The sequence below is a fragment of the Dysidea avara genome, chromosome 7, assembly GCF_963678975.1.
Source record: "Dysidea avara chromosome 7, odDysAvar1.4, whole genome shotgun sequence".
Lineage (NCBI taxonomy): Eukaryota > Metazoa > Porifera > Demospongiae > Dictyoceratida > Dysideidae > Dysidea > Dysidea avara.
In genome coordinates this window covers 29,858,931-29,878,677 of record NC_089278.1, presented here as the reverse complement: position 1 = coordinate 29,878,677, position 19,747 = coordinate 29,858,931, and the positions used below count along the sequence as shown (strand labels likewise).

Sequence of the window (19,747 nt, the reverse complement as noted above, 5' to 3'; positions counted from 1 at the left end):
GATCTCTCTACAGGGCGATTTGTTTGTAGTTGAACTCTCTACATTGTGGTTTCTTTGTAGCTGAACTATACAAGGTGATTTCTTCTAGCTGAATTATCTCTTTCTATAGTTGCATGAATTCCCTACAAGGTAACTTCTTCTAGCTGCTCTCTCTACAGGGTGAATTGTTTGTGGCTGATCTCTCTACAGGGTGACTTGTTTGTGGCTGATCTCTATACAGGTTACTTGTTCTAACTGATCTCTTGAATTCTCTTCGGGTGACTGCTCTATTAGGATGACTGCTCTATTAGGATGACTGCTCTATTAGAGTATCTCGATCTCGCACTTGCTACACCAAGTTGGATTTCGTGTTATAACTCCCTGGCTTTAAGTCTGATTCTTCTACACCATTGAAGAGCCTTTCCAAGATGATAACTCCATCTGTACAGCGATTTTCAAAGCATTACCCCAAGCGGTTTACCTGGTAGGCGTGGCAAACAGTCGTTTTTTATTAGCTAATCTCGATTGCGTAATTGTTACACAATGTTGGTTTTTTCGTTGTATCTTCCTGGTTTTTAGCTCGATTTTTTTCAAACCACAAAAGGTTTGAGGATCAATAGTTAACCTATTCACCCACCGATTTTCAGCGTCTTCCCATACGCGGTTTACCCTGTAGGCGTGACAACATATTGGTGTTATTTTTCGTGAATAATCGCTCATAACTCTTTGCCTGTTTATCGTATTCCAGCCAAAGTTGGTACAGAATTGCGCCTTTATAACCCCCTTCTGTGTGCCAAATTTCAAGGCGATTGGATATGGCGTTCGCGTTTTATAGCAGTTTTTGTAAGTATGCGAAAAGAGGAAGAAAAATAAGAAAAAAACGAAGAAACTAAGCCAATTTTTGAAGTCGCATATCTCGGGAACGCTTGAAGCGATTTCGCTCAAATTTGGAATGTGGAGTGCTGAAGGTGGAGGGAGTGTCCACAGCAAAAATCGTCTTGTTTCATCAAGGCAGCACAGAGCTATGGAGGTGCGAAAATTGCGTTTTCTTTCTTCCTGTCAATATACTCACGGGTGTTACGCGCCGGCTTCTTGAGCCGCACGACACACTACCGTGTGTCTTGATATTGAGTGGAGGGCAGTTATTCTCAGCATGCAGTTACCTTTTTGTTTTTGGTCTTCACTCTCTTGATCAGAAACCATGCAGTCACCAAAAATCCTAGAGCCGCCCTTGCTAAATAGATTTTTAATATAGTATTGATAAACTACTTAAATTGCTCTCACAATCAGTCTCAGATGATCTAACATTCCCAGGGAACATACCCCAGACCCATTGGATTGACATGTTTTGCATGCTATAATAATTGTGACCAGGCCTGCGAAAATAGGACATGTGGGCACATGATTTTTGCCTACTTGTTTAAACTTTCATCACTCATAACTTTTTGTACCATTATACTATGGCAATGCAATTTTGAGCATCTAGTACAAATTTAATTAGCTTTATGATGCAAGTAAAAAAATACAAATATTCTGTTCCACCACTGAGATATGACCTGTAAAGTGATGCGATGTAGTTTGTGCCGACATGCCCTGTTTTTGCAGGCCCAGTCACAATTATACCAGTGCTTATACTTGTCAAGTCAATGTCTGAACTACATGCATAAAATAGGTGAGGCAGACCTTGATGCAGTGCTTATGAATGATGCATGCACTCTAGTGTGTATATAAGTACATGTACTCAGCATGCAGAGCTTGCTCCAGCTGGGAGCATGCCACCCCAACCTCCCCATTGTCCCCAAGAAATGTTATTTAAAATTTCTAACTACACACTAGGTTTAGGACTGAAAAACATAATATCAGATATTTCTAAAACATATTATTAAGGGAAGTTTAATATAGTTGAAGTTTTATTAGAGGAATGCGGATGTCATTCATGGGTGTCTGCAGGGCTTGCCCCCCAGGAAAAAGATAATTTTCATATTTTAGATCGCTTTACTGCATTTTAAAAACAAATTGAGTGGCTAGGAAAAGATATATACATGTAAATGTGACTGTTCTATAGCCTTAAAAAGTGGCTTCATTTACCTTAAAGTGCTTCCAGAGTCATCCTGGAGTGTTCTCTGCCAGTGTTTCCTTAACTGTAAAACATTGTAAACTAAGCATCTGATCCAATATAATGCTGCAAGAATTATATACAACTTGAGTCACTTGACTTTGGTTCTTGTGTATCTTGCTAGTAAGGAAGTTGCTATTGATAATAAAACAGCTCTGCCTCAATATACCCACAAGCTTGAGTCCAGTGTAAATTTAAAGATGCTGCTTCTTTTGAAGCAAGCTATTTGCATTCCTTTAGCACAAATCTGATTTTGTAGGGATGAAGAGAGATCTATGTGAGTTTGTAAATAATTTTCTGATATATAGATTACTTGTAAATAATTTTCTGATAGGTTACTCTATTGAAACTTCAGTATAACATTTCTAGTGCATTTTCGAGATAAACTCCTATTAGCCTTGGAACATTATCGTTCAAAATGAAGTTCAATGTTACTAAATGTAAAGTGATTCACTTTGGTCGAGCCACACACAGCTTTGGAGGCTACTATCTTAATGGTGTCTCATTGGACTCAGTTAATCGTCATAAGGACTTGGGTATTATATTTGATGTGAATTTAAAGTTCCACCAACACGCTTCTGAAGTAGCTATGAAAGCGAACAGGGTATTGGCTTGTATGAAAAGAAGCTTTATCGATTTGAATGAATTTGTACTATCACGGTTGTACAAATCAATGGTTCGACCAATACTGATTAGAATACGGAAATGTAATTTGGGGACCCCATTATGTATTAGATCAACGTAAACTTGAGGGTGTGCAACGGCATGCTACAAAACTAGTACCATCTTTAAGAGACAAGTCTTACATAGATCGACTGACATCAATGAATTTACCATCTCTTTTGTACAGGCACAGACGTGGTGACTTAATATTTCTTTTCAAGATGTTGAACGATTGCTTCAATCTAGATCATTCCAACTTTTTTACTTTCTCCCACAATACACAAACTAGAGGTCACGCATATAAATTACTTAAGCCCCCTGCCCACCTTTCATGTCGGGTCAACTATTTTGGTACTAGAGTAATTAATGATTGGAACAATCTTACTAGTGATATTGTAGGAAATTCTTTAATTACTTTTATGACTAGATTTATGTTAATGCAATAATTATATTCATAGTTAATTTTTGTTCATTGCATCTAATTTATGTATGTATATGTATGTAATTGAATGGGTGTACAGGCTTCTAAGCCTCAACCCAAATCACATCATAATCATAATCAAAAATCATCTAAAAGTAACATGACGCTAGCATCTGTGCATTATTCGTAGGCAGCGGCGGAGCAAGTAGTTGATATGAGGGGGGCTGGGCTGACCCAGACTTATTTCTATAGTTTGGTAAGGTGAGACCAAAAAAAAAAAAAGTCACAACCAACTGACAAGAGCTTTCCACCTCACCAGCTACCATTTTTAGCTGAGAAACTACATAAAAATCCTTACATATCTCGCTACACACTGACTACTTTATTAGAGTGACTGCTCCATTAGAGTATCTCGATCTTTATCACGGTTTTCAGCCCCACTCCAAGAAGATAATTTCGGTGTGATATCATTCTTAGGGGGGCTTCAGCCCCCTAGCCCCCCCCTTTCCGCCGCCTATGTTCGTAGGGACCCGCCGATTATGCTGGCATAATAATGAGCATAATAGGTGCGTGAAATCAATGAGCATAATGCTAGCATAATAGGTAGAAAACTTGTGCAATACTCACTTGTCGAAATACATATCCCACAAAAAGATCCTAATAGAACAGTCAGTAACTCCAATAAAATTATCAGGTAGCTGACTGCTCTATTAGAGTATATCGATCTTTTCTGCAACATGCATTTTGACAAGCAAGGATTTACAGTCTGTGCTTCAACTACTTACTGTTTTCCCATAAAGTGCAAAGTTATTAGAAAAACATGGGAACTGAGGTTAAAATATTGAGCATAATTTGAGCATAATAGGTAAATATAGAGTATTAATAGGCATTCCAGTATCCGAGATTTTTTAATAAAAGAATTCTCCGTATATTCCCCAATAGAACCCTGGCACAAAATGACAACTCGTGTTTAACTTGGGATTGTTCCGTCGTCCGAGCTCCAATGAGGATGAAAATCGCTGTGGGGGTTGTCCACACGCTGATCATCATGAAAATCTTAGTTTTATCGTGCGCGTTACATATAAGTAAGTTCTGTGTTGTTTTGTAATCTTTTCAAACCTTGTAATGTATGTAGAATACTTTAAAACTTTGAAAAACGTACTGTCGGGTGGAAGGTAGTCACTGGTGCTTACTTTAAAGTGCGTAGTTACTTCGCTCGGGTTAGCGATTTTCAGCTCCAGAGTAATTTTCTGATGGTTGTGTCATCAGCTCAAAAGTATAAACCACTTCAGAGTCGGCATAACAATGCCATAATTGAAACCACAACTCCACCTTAGGTATTGTTGCATCATTGTGGCACCTCCACTTTAGTTGTTTACTTTATTAGTTGCTAACTTGATGTTTTTACCAACTTGAGATAGCCACTTGTGGGTATACACCACTGTATTGAGAAGTGTGCAGTAGGTGAAACATATTTGCTCACCACAAAGCATACAAAGATTGCTGAGATCCAATAAGACCTGAAGTTACTCTCATTACATGTACAAATTTGCAGCTAGGAGCAACTGCAGTTTCAAGATAGTCAAAATTGCTAGATGGCTTCCTGATTCAATTGTGCCATTTTTCCTTGTAAAATGTATGGGGAGCCCTGGAGAAAAAATGTACCTTTTTTCAGTTTTTAAGCACTGTGCATGCCAAAGTAGCTAATTCCAACCCAACAAACTATATATTTCTGAGATCGACAATCAATACTCTATCTATTGAGCATATAAAAAGCCCGTTTTTCCAAAATTTAAAAATCGGTCTGGAATGCCTAGTATTAATTTAAGCATAATAGGTAAATTTTTTAGCAGTGCAGCATAGCATAGCTAATAGGTAAAATAATGAGCATAATTGGCGGGTCCCTACTTATTCGCAACATTAATCAGTTAGTTGAGTCAAAGAAAGCACAAGTACTACAATTTAGTCAAGAATATAGCTATAGTCACCATCATTATGGAAACAGTTAAAAGATCTAAAGAAAGTAATACGAAACTACGTAGCGGTACAGAATGTAGAAAAACATAGCCGTTACCAAATGATCAGTGGACCATACAAAGAATAATCGTAAGAAACCTATTTATAAATTTGTAAAGTCTCTATGTAAAGACCCTTGTAGTGTACTCACTCTTGTGAAAGATAGTGTGACATATAATACTTGAAAATTGGAAAAATCCAACATATTATTTTTATTCAGCTTTCACGTTTTTATTAAAGATTCATCCTCAGTATAAGCCTATAGCTGCAAAAGACTATGTATAGTTAGATGACATGTACAAATTTATAGAGGGATTGTACACTTTAGCGTATATGACTTGGAGTTTGTGTGTGCGGCTAACCCCCTGGACCCTTTTACATAAAATCTGCTAGTAATTGAAACATTTTATACTATGGCTTATTAACATTTGATTGAGAGTTGTATTAGAGCGACTGCTTTGTAGGAGTATTTCAATCTAATATTCTTGATGTACATATATAAGTATTTATGGTTGCAAGTTCAGTGATTGTAGATACGTATATATAATATGATTATAAAATGAGAGCATTGTGAACGGCAATCCTTATAGCTAACTACTGTTACAGTACTTTTTTATTCTACGTATATGATCAGCTATTCATGCCTTATAAAATTACACTTTGCACGCATAATGAATTGATGCGTTTTAAGTATTTTAGTAAAGTTTAAATAGGTATATAGGTGTAGCTAAAAACTGACAGTCATGAGGAATTTTGACTCTATCTGTGCCTGACAATCTAACACGTAGTTATACTCCTAGTGTGACACAATGCAAAATAGGGCCGGGTTGCAACCCTTATTCCCCTGGCTTACCTGTAGCTGGTCACATGCAGAAAGTTATACTCATAATTATAAATCGTTCTGTCAGTCCATTAGTTTGTGGGTGGTACCTGAGATGCTGTAATGTTTATTTATGTACCTCTAATAATTTATGGGTTTCTGTCATTAAACATAAGTGTGATAAGAATGCAGGACCACGATCTGGCATCAACTGACATGGAACACCATGACGACAAATTATCTTCTCTATGCACAAGCAACTTGGCAAAAGTGATTGGTCCTTAATACCAGTCTGACCATATTGTGAGATAGTCAGTAAACTCAACGGCATATAGATTGCTGACATGTCAGTGATCTAGTGAACTGAATCACATCAACTCCCACTGGACCCTCAACAGGTATAGCTGTCAATGGAGGACGTACAGCCTTAACATGTGTCACACACCAAACAGCTCTGACACCATTTGGAATATCACTCCTCATCTCAATGTTTTGATAATTCTTTTGAATCTCTCAAATGAGCACCAAATGCTCCACTATGAGCTTCCTCAAACAATTCTTTATGGTCACATAGTGGAGGAATAAGGTGAACAGATTTATCTGTCTCAATGTTTCACAGGACACTCTCTATCATCTGATATTGATCTCAACTTAGCAAAATTTCTCTTGACTTTTATTATCCTCCTCTTGTGGGTAGTCAATGGGGATCTTTAATAATCTGCTATCTGTCTGCTTCCTGTACTTTGCTCCCCACTCTCTGTCTTGTCCTGTGACACTGGCTGTACAGTAGCAATAAGAACCTCCTCAGTGTCTTGAGCTATAGTTAACTAAGAAGCTGGATTCATACAGCCATGAAAGCATTAAATGTTGGTAACATTGTGTAGAATTCAAATGTCAACACTGGGCTAAAGTTGATACCAAATTTCTTAGCTCTTTTCACTTCATATTAGCTATGTGGCTTTTAGCCATCAGAACATTACATTATGCCAGACATCTTAATCCGTTTATTCACTATGTATACTTTAATCGGATGGCTGCAGGTTCAAGGCTGCCATGGATTATTTTTCTCTTTTCTCCACCTTTTCAAGCACACTTTCTGTAACACCTTTAAACAGGCTGTAGGACCAGGGTGCTACAGACCTTCAGCACTTGTGCTGTAAAGCCTTAATAAATAAAATTTAATAAATAAAAAATACGTACCAGCTACTTGAACTGTAAGCAAAACTTATACCTCCTTAGCCTTATTTTTGAAGATCTGTCAGTCATTAGGTACAGTATGTGATATCAAAAGTATAGTCATAGTACGGTGTAATGAAGTTATATACTTTTTGGTATGACAATACAGATCCTCATTGGGATAAGAAAGTTGTGTTGGATTAGCAAGGATGTCAGGACAGAAAGTCTTTTTGGTATCAACAGCAAAATTAAAATGTAGAGATTTTGTTACTACTTTTGTGGCTTCTAGTTAATGATGTTATTGGATATTAAGCCAATTGGTGTTTCACAAATAATATACACATATTGACAAGTTCCTTACCATGTTACTTGAATGTTTTGGCTGAGCTTGTGTGTTGCTACAGTACATTTACTTGAACTACAGATGTAATATGGTGCATGCTGCTTTATTGCAGTGTGCCTAATTATGATCCGATATGTGGCCAAGTTCTTCGAACATGCATTGATGTTTTCAGATGAAAACTATTTAAAAAGCATAGATCAATAAATCAACATACTTGACGGAAGGAGTGATAGTATAGGATGTAGTTCGGTAACTAGATGAGCGTCCTCTTCGTGATGGACACGGATACAACTACTCACGCTGCCACTATTATTCTATCACGTGTTAAGCTCTAAATACAGTGCAGCATTACAACATTATTGTGTGCGCATGCGTGTGTGTGCTTATAGTTATCAGTTCAGTCGCAATCTCCGACATCCTCCGGGGGGGCACGGATGCATCTCGCCCAATCCCTTATCTGCTTCCGGGCCTGTTCTGCAGCTCTCCGTTTCGGACGATTGTCAATGTGAAGGCCACTTGGATTAATTATAAGTCCTTCCTGGTTATCTGGTTCATTAACGACTTGACTTCGCATATTTGTTGCATCACTTGTTACTTCCAGTGGATATAACTTCAAGACAGGTCTGTTGGTAATGCCGTTCTTTGTACGAATGTTTGCTGAGCGGACCAATCCATCATTACCTGCCACTAAACTTTCAACTACAGCTAGCTTCCAGTACACAGTCGTCATGTACCAACACTATGTCGCCAACCTTGATTTATTGGCCACCTCTTCCTGAAGGACGATAGAACTCTCTCAACGAAGTCAAGTATTCATTTCTCCATCTGCTGGTAAAGTGTTCTAGCAGGATTGACTGCTTCTTGGCGTTTCTCCCATATCAAACAATTAAGCGACTTAAAAAAAATATTTTTTCGTTTACAAGATACACGCGTTTACACTGGAAGCAGGTTTTTAAGGCTCTGTCATGGAGCGTCAGATAACTTTTAAACCTTTCCCCGGTTCTATCAGGAATGGCCAGGATGACATCTACTTTCACGTAAAACGCAACAGCTTAATACGGCCCTTTTCATGGTACAAAGTAGGGGGTTTAACATTATACATAAAACCATTGGCAATGAAAATATTGGCTCACCCCAACAATCCAGGCGCGAACTTTTTAACGAATCCCGGTGATACAAGGCTAGATCGCTCCTTGCTTGAATACTTCAGCTAGCTGTACCGTTCGTGACGAACGTTATACATGATACAAATAATTTTATAAAAATCACCATCTCAATCCAATAGTCGCATACCTAGTCTCGCGTGCCAGACGGTTTGTGTGGGGGCGGCAAATAAACCGTCTGGTCACTGTTGCACGGGTAAGTAGAATTCTAGGAAAACGGGAACGGAACGGAAACGGAAAGCGGGAACGGAAACGACCAACGGAAAATGCCTGATGAAGGTTATCATCTCAATATACGGGTTAGATTTTACAGCATGATGCTACATTGTTGGACCCTCCGTACTGTTCCGCTAAAATGATCGAAACTCTCTAATAGAGCAGTCACCGTCCATTAAAATACTCTAATAGAGCAGTCACAGAATGTTTTGCAAACCATGTATCTCACCAGGGGCCTTTTAGTATTGAAAGCTTGTGAATCATTGTACTATAGCTGGCAACCCTCAGCCTCTTCATTGGAGTCACCTCAGCCTGACACGTACTGTATCTACCACCTACCTAACTTTTATCTTGACAAGGAACATCTTTATGTAAACACTGTCAATTGAAATCACTTCATTCTTAATTGTTGAATCTTTTGTATGGTTTCAAGGAGTATAGTTATTTCAGTTTTTTTTTCTCTCTGCAACTTTTCAAACACACCTTAAGTAGCTAATGTCTTAGTATCTAATGTCTTTGAGCAGGCTGTAGGACCAGGTGTCTTACAGACCTTCAGCACTTGTGCTGTAAAACTTTAATGAAAATAAAAATTAAATAGAGTGTTGATGATATAGCTAGTGTGTGTCATATGAGACCAGCCATACACGTCTTGGAGCTGACAAGCAAGCTAACAGCATACCTTATCATACATAACTCTTATCAGGAAGTTGCATGTAAGTGCATAGCCTATATAGACACTGTCTTCAGTCTATATAATTAGAATACTTCACAAACTTCTTCAAGCATGTTTCAGTGTTGAATCTTTTAAAATGTTTATAGTTTTAAAGGAACAGTTAACAGTCAGTGTTGATGACTTAGCTAGTCTACATACCTAATCTTTGCCAGCCATATCATTCACAGGTTTAAAGCAGGTCCGCATAGTTTACAAAAACATTCTTGACTGTTCTAGTAGAGTATTTTAATGCACGGTGACTGCTCTATTAGAGAGTTTCGATCGCTTTAGCGGAACAGTACGAAAGGGTCCAACAATGTTACAAAGAAGCATCATGCTGTAAAATCTAACCCGTATATTGACATGATAACCTTCATCAGGCATTTTCCGTTGGTCGTTTCCGTTCCCGCTTTCCGTTTCCGTTCCCGTTTTCCTAGAATTCTACTTACCCCTGTTGCACACTTTCCGTGAACTCACTGGAATGCAATTAGATTACATCACGGCATTGTTTTGCGCCAAGGATGATGTAATAATCGTTCCAATCACCTCTGTGAGCAGACTAAGACGATAATTGTACTGGTATTGTCCTGGTGACGTATTCGAAACATTGCTGAACGTCTTACTCTACAATTCCGCCGTTTCACAAATCCGTAGTGAACCATAATCGTTCTTATACCAAAGCTTTTAAGAGCCCTGTACTAGGGAAACAAAGATCCTAAGCCCATGGCGTTGTTAAACTTTCGAAAAAGTAATCTGTAGCCGAGATTCAGTTCTTTATTACACTAAGAATTTGAATTATTAGTGTTTGTTTCGTCACAGAGTCCGCGAAGCGATCTGATTGGCTCTGCCAACATTCCGGCAGTGGTCCCGGAATGTGTGCAACAGTGACCAGACGGTTTATTTACCGCCCCCACACAAACCGTCTGGCACGCGAGACTATCGCATACCCCGGCTGAGCACTAATCATTAGTGACGCGCGCGCTATATTGCGTGGGCGAGTTGCAATGGAGAAGCATTCCTTTCGTGAATGTTTAATTCATCAACTTTTCAATGGTCAATAGCTCTTGTACATCATGCTAATAACACATTAGACTATTTTGATCACATGATCCAACTTTGTAAATGTAATCAAATAAATATTAATTTTAAAAAAAATGGTTATTATAAAACTTTCAAGTTAGGTGTTTGCAGATCTCCAGCATGTAAACCTGTAGAAAAAACGGTCACATTTTAATTGGTGAATTTAAAAAAATCTTTATCACGCACGCACGCACGCACGCACGCACGCACACACACACACACACACACACACACACAAATAAACACACACAAACACACACACACACACTACACTACACTACACAACATATTCACATAAAAATAAAACACTACAAGGTATGGTAAGGGTTGTTTACATTAGTTAATATTGTGGTCCACCACATATAGCAACAAGGGAAATGTGTATCTGTGATCAAGAATTTAATTTAGATTCTAATATCATAATTAGATGGTCAGACTACCTTTGTCAAGTAGAGATGAACTGATTTTTGGTAAAAAGCGAGGGGTAGCCAATGCCTTGAGACTCTTGTACACTATGTGAGAAATCCAATCAGAAATACACAAATATTTAGAAACCAAATCCTAAATCCAAAATCACGTAAAAATAATGGAGAAAGTGAGTTTAACAAAGTAGACAATGATCGATCACGAATAGCTAAAACAAGATGTAGATCAACAACTGTACAGGTAGTTACTAGTTAGCAATCTCACTAAATGCTTTTAAATACATAAAGATCGGGACTCTCGTACACACCATTTGAGTGCTTTGCGTGGGCGTTGGCAACCCCTCTGGTACACCATTTCGGTGTTTTGCATGGGCGTTGGCTACCCCTCAAAAAAACAAAAACAAAAAGACTATACAGAAGATGAGCCCTGCACAGCTACGTGGGCTTCTTTGTACAAAGCATACACTCACCTTATTTGCACAGTGCCCAATCGCCATCATGGACGCTTCCACCTCCCACCGTGCACTAAAGTAATAGAAACATCATTAAAATAATAATATAAGCATTAATGTTATTATAGCATAACACAGCAGCTCAATATTACAGCATGATAACAAACCAAAGTATTTATACAGAAAACTACGTCCTAGACATTTAATCGTCTTTGAGCAAGGCCATTTTAACGAAGGCGCAAATTGTGCGTGGGCGGGCGATTCATTACATTCTGTTCGCCGTTTATAACTATCGCTGGCAAACTAATGTATATACAATCAAAGAACGTATATATTTAAACAGTTGCATGATACTTATACACTGTTTTTTTCACTGTCAACCACTTCTTGTGCGTGGGCGACCCATCACCCCTCCCCTCCGCACCCTCCCATCCACCCACCCCCTATAGGATATACGTGCTATACAGGTGAGCATATAAAAGTTGCTAAAATTAACAGGTTTCTGTAGAATCACTTTTTAAAAAAAAATTCTAATTGAACAAACAGTACATTTTCATACTATAGCTGAATGACATTAAAATATATTGAATTGTTCTGATATGCTCAGTTGATCTGCGTCCAGGTAACTGGGGTCTGATATATCTTCAATGGTGGCTTGTTCATGAGGCAGTTTAGTCAGCCGTCGTCCATGTAAGAGATGTGCCGGTGTAAATGGCTCTAGGTCTGATATGTCATCGGAAATGTAGGTTAGAGGGCGATCATTCAGGATAGCTTCAACTTCTGCTGTGATTGTTTGGAGTGTCACAAGATTAACATGGGCCCTTCCTAGCATCTTCTTCACTGCCATCTTGGTGAGGCCAATAAGCCGTTCCCATTAACCGCCAAACCATGGTGCTCTCTTTGGTATAAATTTCCACACTGTACCTTCCCGGCCCAAAGTGGTGGCAATTTCCTCTGATGTCAGAAGCTTGGAGAGTTCTTCTGCAGCTGAAGAGTATGTGGTTGCATTGTCTGACATCATGACAACCGGCAATGATCTCCTGGCAACGAAGCGACGAAAGGCAAGCAGGAAAGTTGTAGTGGAGAGGTCTGTAACTACTTCCAGGTGTATTGCCCTAGAAGTGGCGCAAGTAAATAGACAGATGTAGACTTTGTTTTCCTCATTGTTCTGTTGTTTGACATACAGAGCTCCTGTAAAGTCTACGCCAGTGATGGAAAATGGTGGTACATCCTGCACTCTGACCCTCGGAAGTGGTGCTGATTCAAGGGCTGCATATGGTCTTCCTCCATGTCGTCTACATATTGTGCATTGTCGTAAAAGTTTTTTGACATACTGACGCCCTGAAGGTATCCAGTATGATTGTCGGATGGCTGTCAGGGTAGATCCAACACCTGCATGGGAAAGAAAAACATGCGTGTGGTAAACAATAAGTGTGGTTAGGTGGTTATTCTGTGGCAACAGGTATGGAAACCTGGCCAGCTCACTGAGAGGAGCATTGTGTATCCGTCCCCCACACCGCAAGAGGCCCCTGTCATCCATAAATAACCGAAGTTGCCTGACAAGAGGTAGCCTCTTCACTTCAGGACGGATGCACTTGGATTTGGCACTAGCCATCTCCAATGGGTATCTAAGCTCTTGGCAAGCTTGGATCCATCTAGTTTGTGCAGAGTTGAGCTCCTTGGCAGTTAAGGGGCCATGCAGCTTGGGCCGTGATCTGCACAGGTTGTTTACGAATCTGTATATGTACGCTGTGACAGCCAAAAGCTTGTGTAGTGAGCTGTAGTTGTTCAGTTGGATGATCTTGTGAAGACCAACATCGGGATTGGTAGGTGGCTGAGGTGTGAATTCCTCCGCAATAGCTGTGGCTGCATGCAGGTGAATTTGTGGCTCCGGCTGCCATGTTGGCCAAGCGTGAGGTGTAGTCAACCACGGTGGGCCCTTCCACCACAGATTACCTTGTGAGTTAAGGAGCTCAAAACTTATGCCACGCGTCAGCAGGTCAGCAGGGTTGTGTGCAGTGGGGCAGAAATTCCAAGTTGCATTTGGGAAGGCTGTTCTGATCTCTACCACTCGGTGTTGAACAAATTGTGGCAACTGTTTCATGCTTGCCAGCCAGTGCAGCACAATCTGGCTATCCCCCCAGAAATGGGTGGGAGTATCCTGTAGTTGCAGAGCATCTTGAATGAATGTTGCAACTCTTGAGGCAATAACAGCAGCCATCAATTCAAGCTTTGGTAGAGTCAGACTCTTCAGTGGAGCAACACGGTTCTTGGCCATCACAAATGTTACAATGTCATCACTCACAAGGAAGGCTACTGCTCCGTATGCCTTCGTGCTGGCATCTGCAAACACGTGCAGTGTGATATCGGGTCTGTGGAAGACCTTCTTGAGGTAGCATCGGTCGATAGTTAACTCAGACAGCCTCTGAATATCACTGATAATGATATTCCACTCGTCTCTGATGTTGGCATCCAATGGTTCATCCCATTCCACCCGTAATTGCCAGAGCTTCTGCATAAAGAGTTTGGCACGCACAGTCACTGGGCTAGTAATGCCCAGGGGGTCGAATAACTTGGATGTATCCTTCAATACTTCACGCTTGGTGGTCAATGTGATTGGGTGGCGTAAACCCTTCAGTGAGAGTGATAACTTGTCTGTTGACGTGTCCCATCGAATTCCAAGGACATTGATGGGGTTGGAGCTGTCAAATGTTCCATCTTGTTGTGACAGTTCCACCATTTGTTTACTGTTCGATGCCCAGGCCCTCAGATTGAACTTGGCTTCAGACAGCATGGATCTCGCCTGTCGGTAGAATTGTACAGCTTCCTTCTCAGTATTGCACCCTGTAACCACATTATCAACATATAGGTTACACCGTATGTTGTGAGAAATGCGAGTATCATGTTGCAACAAGTGACGGTTAAGGGTGGCAAACAACATAAAGGGGGAACTTACAGATCCAAACAGCACTGTCCGAAATCGGTAGACTGTGAATTCACTGTTAGGATTGCTGGGATCTGAGAGCCAAAGAAACCTTGTAAAGTTGCGATCTTTCTCCCGTAGAGCTATGTGAAGGAACGCCTTCTCTATATCAGTTGAGATACCATAGAGGTGAGAGCGGAAGCGGAGAATGATTGATGTTAAGTCATTGAGAAATGGAGGACCTGTGAGGAGGCAGTCATTCAGACTAGGGTAATCACGTGACTGGCGGCAGCTACAGTCATACACTATCCTTATAGGAGTAGTGGCTGAGTCCTTGCTCACTGGGTGGTGAGGGATGTAGTGGGACAGACTACTCTTGTCAGACTCTGAAACAAGCTCAATGAAGCCTCTGCTTAACTGCTCCTTAAGGATTGCATCGTATGTTTGTAGCAAACCGGGGGACTTAGCAAGTCTATGAGCTAAGGACCTAGTACGCCTCTGGCACACTTCAAGATTGTCTGGAAGTGGGAGATGTTCCTCTCTCCAAGGGAAGCCTGCACAATAGGTTCCATCATTCAACCTTGAGATGTGAGAGGCAGAGTATGAGGTTAGAAATTGAGCATCTGATTTGTCTGGTTCTGTTGGTGTGATTGCTGTGTCTTCTACCTGCCAGAATCTTTGCAAGTCACACTCCTCCTGATGATGTGCTGTAATGACATGAAGGGAATTAACACTAGCACTAGGTGGTCTGGGAAGTAATGCAGGCCCTGATGAGCGTCCTCTTCGTGATGGACACGGATACAACTACTCACGCTGCCACTATTATTCTATCACATGTTAAGCTCTAAATACAGTGCAGCACTACAACATTATTGTGTGCGCATGCGTGTGTGTGCATATAGTTATCAGTTCAGTCGCAATCTCCGACAATACTTTTGTAAATTTCAAGGTACAGTACACATGATATACGTGTAAAAGCCATATGTATGTATGTCCATCTTCATTTCTTTGCTGCTAGGCAACATGCTGACGATACCACTTCTGGTGTACCATGCTAAATAAAAGAGTAACCAACCACGTATAAAATTTAGTGTATTTTAATACATACTGCAGAACGTATGCTATTTTTTGTATCTGTCGTTGTTTTTAATATTAGGTTTAAGTCTATTACATTCTGATTGCTGTTTCTGGCAATTCTTTTTTAGCTATCTAATACTGTTACTAAAATCTGTGGCAACTATAAGGTTTCCATACAAGCAACTGTAATTTAAGTGAGTTGAGCAACTGACAGCAGTGGCAGAGTGGTAAAGGGCGTAGTCATATATGTAGGTGTGGAGGTCCCTGGTTTGAAGATTTTTCAATGTAATATGTAAGTAGATTAAGAAGAAAAATACAAAGAAAATAAGATGAAATTTGAAGGCACATATCTCAATGGTAGCTAGGTAAATTAAATTCAAATTTGGAATAGGAGGTGAGCTACTCTGAGGGAGTTTCACAGCAGACATGTCTGTTTAGGTACTATTGAGCTACGGATGTGTGAAAATGGCATTTTCTTGGTTTCTGAATTACAGTATCCGAACAATGATTAACCAAACTTTTGATTATCCGAATGCCAAATTGACTGCTCAATAATAGAGTATTTTGTCAACAAGTGTATGTTTGTTAGAGTAATTTAGCTAAGCTCTGTATATAAATGCATGGATGTTTGATCTTATGTACTATTTGAGTATACAAACACCCCAATTAGTCGAGGTTCCATTGTATGCTAGAATAATAGATGTGCAGAACTCAACAGGCTATTTTCTTTGAGGCGATGTTAGCAAAATATCTTGAAAAACATTACTATAAGCCTATAATTAGTCATCCCTCCTTTCTTCACAGTTGACCATCTTGTGTTTGACAAATTGAGTTTAAATGTTGCACCTTTGCCAATCATTATAAAGAAAGTATAGTGCCAACTGGATTTTGGTTGTAATTTGAAAAATACCATTGGTGATCTTGACTATCAAGAACGAATGCAACTAGTGAAATGTATGTAAAAAATCTCATAACTTTGTCTTGACATGACAACTTGGCAGTGTTGGTTGGGTAGTACAGTAAAGTAAGTACTGCCAAGTGACATACATTTAGAGTATTCAAAAATGCTTCTGATATGCACTGAAGTTAATTACGTAATTCAAGCATGGCTTGTGCTGTTTTACAGCTTACAGTTTCACACACATCCATTAGAAAATGCTAAGCATAAAATCCTCAAATGTAACTTAGGCCCAAAGTTTATCCATTTGTCTATTTTAGGGGATATGAACCTTCATACTTTTATGCTCTTTACAAATTTTAGCCACAAATGCTCATTATTGTGGCTTTAGTTAGCAAATCAATTCTACGACTGAAGTACGTAGGAAGTAAATGTGTAAGTACTTTTTGCACCATAATGCTATAAAATTCTTATAAAATTCTTAACATAGTACAGTTGTTGTTTGCTTATTTATATGTACGTACTTGCTATTGTTGATATTTGTGCAGGATTTATGCTTCAGTTTGTGTATATATCTTTGTTTCTGGGATTTTGGTGTTTCCATCTTCTTCACTTATTTCTTGGATTGGCTTTTTCCATTTAAAACCAAGCTATGGTTGGTCTCATCATCACGTAGAATTAAGATTCACATCACTGAAGTTGTCATAGTAGTGATGTATGGATTATTTTTCTCCATCATTGCTGTGAGCACAGCATGCTATGAAAATAACAGATTTTTCTGTGGCTCTGCATCTGTTGATTTTGTAGAATACAGGGAGTTGTTACCAGAAGTTGCTTTATTTTGTGTTGGCCTCGTACTGTTGTTTGCTTCATTGAGGATACTTTGAAGGGTAAGTTACTTGCAATTCTTTAATATGTTTGCGTGAACACCCAGACCATATATATATATGTATACCTTACTCTTTGCTATACTGTGTTACAGCATAGATATGTGACTGTTAATAGGGATTGGAAACAGTATCACATGCCAGAAATACCCACGTTTTCAAAAAAGGTTGTAACTGTTTATACTTTGGGAAATGGAGTGAACCAGATCGATCCAGATGCACATCCCCAACAGGTCCATTTGAAGCAATTAAGTATTATATTGGAAATTGCTCAGGTTTGAGATAGTTCAAACTAATCGACTAGTTGAATGAGCCGTAAAGAAAGTATGACCTTAAAAATTAGGCCATGGGTTGAAGTTGTGGAATCAAAGGTGCCGGCCTAGAAGTGGCTGCATCGGTTTTAATAGTGACAGCATTTCCATTATACATGTAGATGTAATATAAACTACATAGTAGGGATCATTACAACAAAAGGGCTTGTGATCATCATCTGACTGCAAATTTTATCCCTCGGTTGTTTATTGCTATTGGCTAAAACAGAGATTGTTTTAATAATAAATTTGCATCTCAGGCAATGATGTCTATTGCTCATGTATTGTTCAATATACCTATCCCTATCTGCTTAGTATTTAACAATAACTACTTATAAATGAAGTAGGATCTATGTATGCAATAAAAAGAGTTGTACAGTATAATGAATCAAGAAACATGTTGGTATTGCATCTTAGCTCGCTACATTGGCATGTTAACTGTTAATCTTTTCACTTAGTGCCAATGTAAACTGTAGTAATATTCCTGCATAGATAATGTCGTCATATTGCTTGTTTTACTACTTGTTTACCTAGTTACACTAACTAGTTGATTTTTGTTTTAGATATACTGTACTTGTGTGACTGTTCTATTAGAATATTATAGTATGTCGATCTTGCTACTTAACTTGAGTACATTTCTAGTGGATATTGACAGGAAGAAAGAAAATGTAATTTTCATGCATTCATAGCTCCATGCTACCTTTACAAAGCAAGATGATTTTGCAGTGGATATTCCCGACACTATCAGTACTCCACAAAGCAAATTTGAGCAGAATTGCTGTAACCATTTCCAAGATATGAGACTTAAAAAAATGGCTTAATTTTTTTCTTGTTTTTTTAAAGGAGTGGTAACCATGCATACTTTGATTTTTTGCAGTGGAACCAATCACTATTAGCCTCTACAGCCTCTTATGGCAGTGTAACCATTATAATATTTTTATCTGCAATAAGAGGTGTTGGTATGAAAAATATGGATTCTCCAGATGAAGAAGATTACAACAAGAAAATGGTAAAGGGACAGTATACATTCCACACTTGAGATTGACAAGATATGCAGGCTGACCCATAAAAGGATTTTATGAATGCATAGTGTTTTTGAAAGGGTATAGTGCTAGATTTGTATTACTTAGACTTTTTGTGAGGATATAAATATTTATATGACGTCCAGTATTTCAAAGAGTGCAATTTTCTTTAAGTGTACTGTACAGAACAATCGTACTATATGACGTATGATGAAATTCTTATATTTTTGTTGTACTTGTTTAGTAAAGTTTTTTTTGTAATTTAACTTGTCATTGCAAACTTCTCTACACCACTTCCAAGGAAGAATGGCATCAATGTATGAGACTATCCGATTAATGACAATACTTTGCAGTTCACCTCACTTACTTTCACTGCTAGGGCATGGTGCAAGAAATATGGACAATCCCTGCATTGTAGATAACACATAAGCCACTGGCATGCTAAAATGTGAACCTCTATGATCCAGAGACAAATATAATAGATATTCTCATTGGACATTTACCATCCAAATAGCCTCTGTGTCTGACCATAAATCAGACATAATATCCTAGCTATCAAAAGAAAAGAGATGGAGTCTAAGGTATGCAGTTTATCTGTTTGGTTTATGGCTTGTACTGCTAATCATAACTACCACTTAGTTGCTAGGAGACACTACATTCTTACAATCCAAGGGGGTTGGCCATGAATGTACTAGGCCTACTCCCATTCATTTAACAAATGTTACAGTAGCTCACAACAAGAGCAAGGAAAATGATGTGAACACTTGATAGCTACAAGAATTAGTTACCATGTAAAATCTAACCCTTAGTTGAAATGTCTCACTCTGTCCTACCACGCCCAGGACATTATGACCAGTCTACTGCAAACGTTACATTTGTCTCTGTTCTATGATCCCTAATGATTATTGTAGGACCTTAAATGTACTGTGCTATAAGCACCTTAAAAAAACTTGTAGCAAATGTTCATTGGTTTCACTGCCTAAGCTATGGCTTTTATTCTGATTTTATTTGGAAATTTTCTAATTTTGTTTTTGTATTCCTGTAGCT

General features: G+C 38.9%; 1 protein-coding gene across 1 annotated transcript; it reads right to left on the bottom strand.

Annotated features, from left to right (window-relative positions):
• Positions 1-12,456: 12,456 nt before the first annotated feature.
• LOC136261157 (uncharacterized) lies at positions 12,457-19,140 on the bottom strand. The gene is made up of 2 exons (XM_066055129.1): positions 19,068-19,140; positions 12,457-15,212 (listed from the first exon to the last, which is right to left on the bottom strand). Exons 1-2 carry the CDS (start codon positions 19,138-19,140, stop codon positions 12,457-12,459), a joined length of 2,829 nt encoding a protein of 942 aa, XP_065911201.1.
• Positions 19,141-19,747: the final 607 nt, after the last annotated feature.

Excerpts from the sequence above, each read along its gene's own strand:
- LOC136261157 (XM_066055129.1), bottom strand. The coding sequence starts at position 19,140 with ATGCCAGTGGCTTATGTGTTATCTACAATGCAGGGATTGTCCATATTT. Across the intron at positions 15,213-19,067 it reads ACCATGCCCTAGCAGTGAAA|CACATCATCAGGAGGAGTGT; the intron begins GTAAGTGAGGTG and ends ATGTCATTACAG.